This window comes from Pediculus humanus, genomic scaffold (genome assembly GCF_000006295.1).
Source record: "Pediculus humanus corporis 1103172108185 genomic scaffold, whole genome shotgun sequence".
Taxonomy (NCBI): domain Eukaryota; kingdom Metazoa; phylum Arthropoda; class Insecta; order Psocodea; family Pediculidae; genus Pediculus; species Pediculus humanus.
This window is the reverse complement of record NW_002987755.1, coordinates 193,984-195,576: the sequence shown is the minus strand read 5'-3', so window position 1 is coordinate 195,576 and position 1,593 is coordinate 193,984. Positions and strand designations below refer to the sequence as shown.

The window sequence follows — 1,593 nt, the reverse complement described above, 5'->3', positions numbered from 1 at the left end:
TTTGAAAAAGTAGGAGAGGGGGGAAATTTGTTTTCTTGTAAAGGCTATAAAAACCGGAAATTAATCCGAAATTGTTTAAAATATTAAACCGGAAATGAGAATGAAGGAAAATAAAAATAAAGAATTTTGAATACACGTAATACTCATATATTTTTTTCTTTCGGTCACACTAATTACGTAATGATACGGCACGATGAGTGTGTGTGCGCGGGGGGAGGGGAGGGTTTGTAAAGACATTGACTTTGCGTTATCACGTATTAATAAACGATTTTTTTTTTTAAAGAATGGCCGATGACGATGTGGCATTGACCAAACAAATTTTAAAATCAATTTGAATTTAAACATTGTTGAATTTTTTTCAAACCTTTCGCCTGTTCGGTTTTGAGTGAATTTTCCGTTTCGTGTACGAAATCGACATATTTTTCGAAAAATTCAAATTTGAAATCCTCCATTTTGACATTGACGTTGATCAAAACATTTTCTATCGTTTCCATTTTTTCTTTAACTTCGTCTAATATTATCAATATGCCGCCATCCGTCGTTTCGTTTGATATTTCTTGTTCTTTAGCGTTTTTAAAATCTGAAAAATTATCATTATTATTGTTTGTTTTGTGATTAAGAGATTAAGAGGGGGTCTTATCCCCTCGTGGGATAATCTCACTCACCATTTAAAAATTCTAAAAAATAATTAAGGGTTAAATTAAAGGGTAACAATGTCAAATAACTCTCGTCTATTAAATTTCTAGATTTTTCCGGTATCGTTTTGTATATTTCGTACAATACGTTAATTGTTTGATTTCCATTATTTCCGACGCATTCGAATTTTTTTATTATCATTTTATTATCGATCCCTTGATAAATTGTTGTTTTTATGACGTCACGAATCTGTTACGACAAAAATAATAATAATAATAATAATAATAATTTAAATGTTTATATACACATTACAAAATTTTTGACGGATACTCACTTCGTTGTTTAAAATATGATAAACGTCTATGAGTGCATCCGTTCTTTCTTTAACGATTTCTTTGTTTACTTCTTTTCCATTTTCCAAATCTGACAAACCGTTGAAAATTTCATTTTGACATTTTTTTATCATAGAATCGAGAGTATTTAAATGATTTGTTACGTTAACACCGTGACCCTGTTTTTTTTTTTTTAAATTATTATTATTATTATGTAGGTGAAAAGAAAAAAAATTAATTTAAAATCTTACCGATGTCACGGAAGTTAATAAAATCATAAAAAAATAATTTATTAATATCATTATTATTATTTGTAACAAATAACAAAACAATTTCCACGACAAATTTTTTTACTTATTGTTGTTGTTGTTGTTATTTTTTATTGATTTATATTATATCTATTTTGATTAGATTAAAAAATATTTAATCTTGATTTATTTATTTTCAGGGCCGTATCCAAACGATAATTGGAAGAGGAGGCGGGGGAATGGTAGAAAGAAACTACCCAAGTAAAACTCCTGGACTTGTTTGGGAGTACAATCGACATTTCAGACTCAACCCCCTCCTGAGCCGGAAATATCAGGTCTACACTCGAGATGGTAAGAATCTCTCCCCCCTCAGGAAA

The 1,593-nt window shown here is 29.5% G+C and overlaps 1 protein-coding gene across 1 annotated transcript; it reads right to left on the bottom strand.

The window, feature by feature from the left end:
- Positions 1-326: 326 nt before the first annotated feature.
- Phum_PHUM417660 (uncharacterized protein) lies at positions 327-1,102 on the bottom strand (the record flags this gene model as incomplete). Its single annotated transcript, XM_002429001.1, has 3 exons — positions 327-580; positions 666-885; positions 971-1,102. 3 exons carry the CDS (start codon positions 1,100-1,102, stop codon positions 327-329), a joined length of 606 nt encoding a protein of 201 aa, XP_002429046.1.
- Positions 1,103-1,593: the final 491 nt, after the last annotated feature.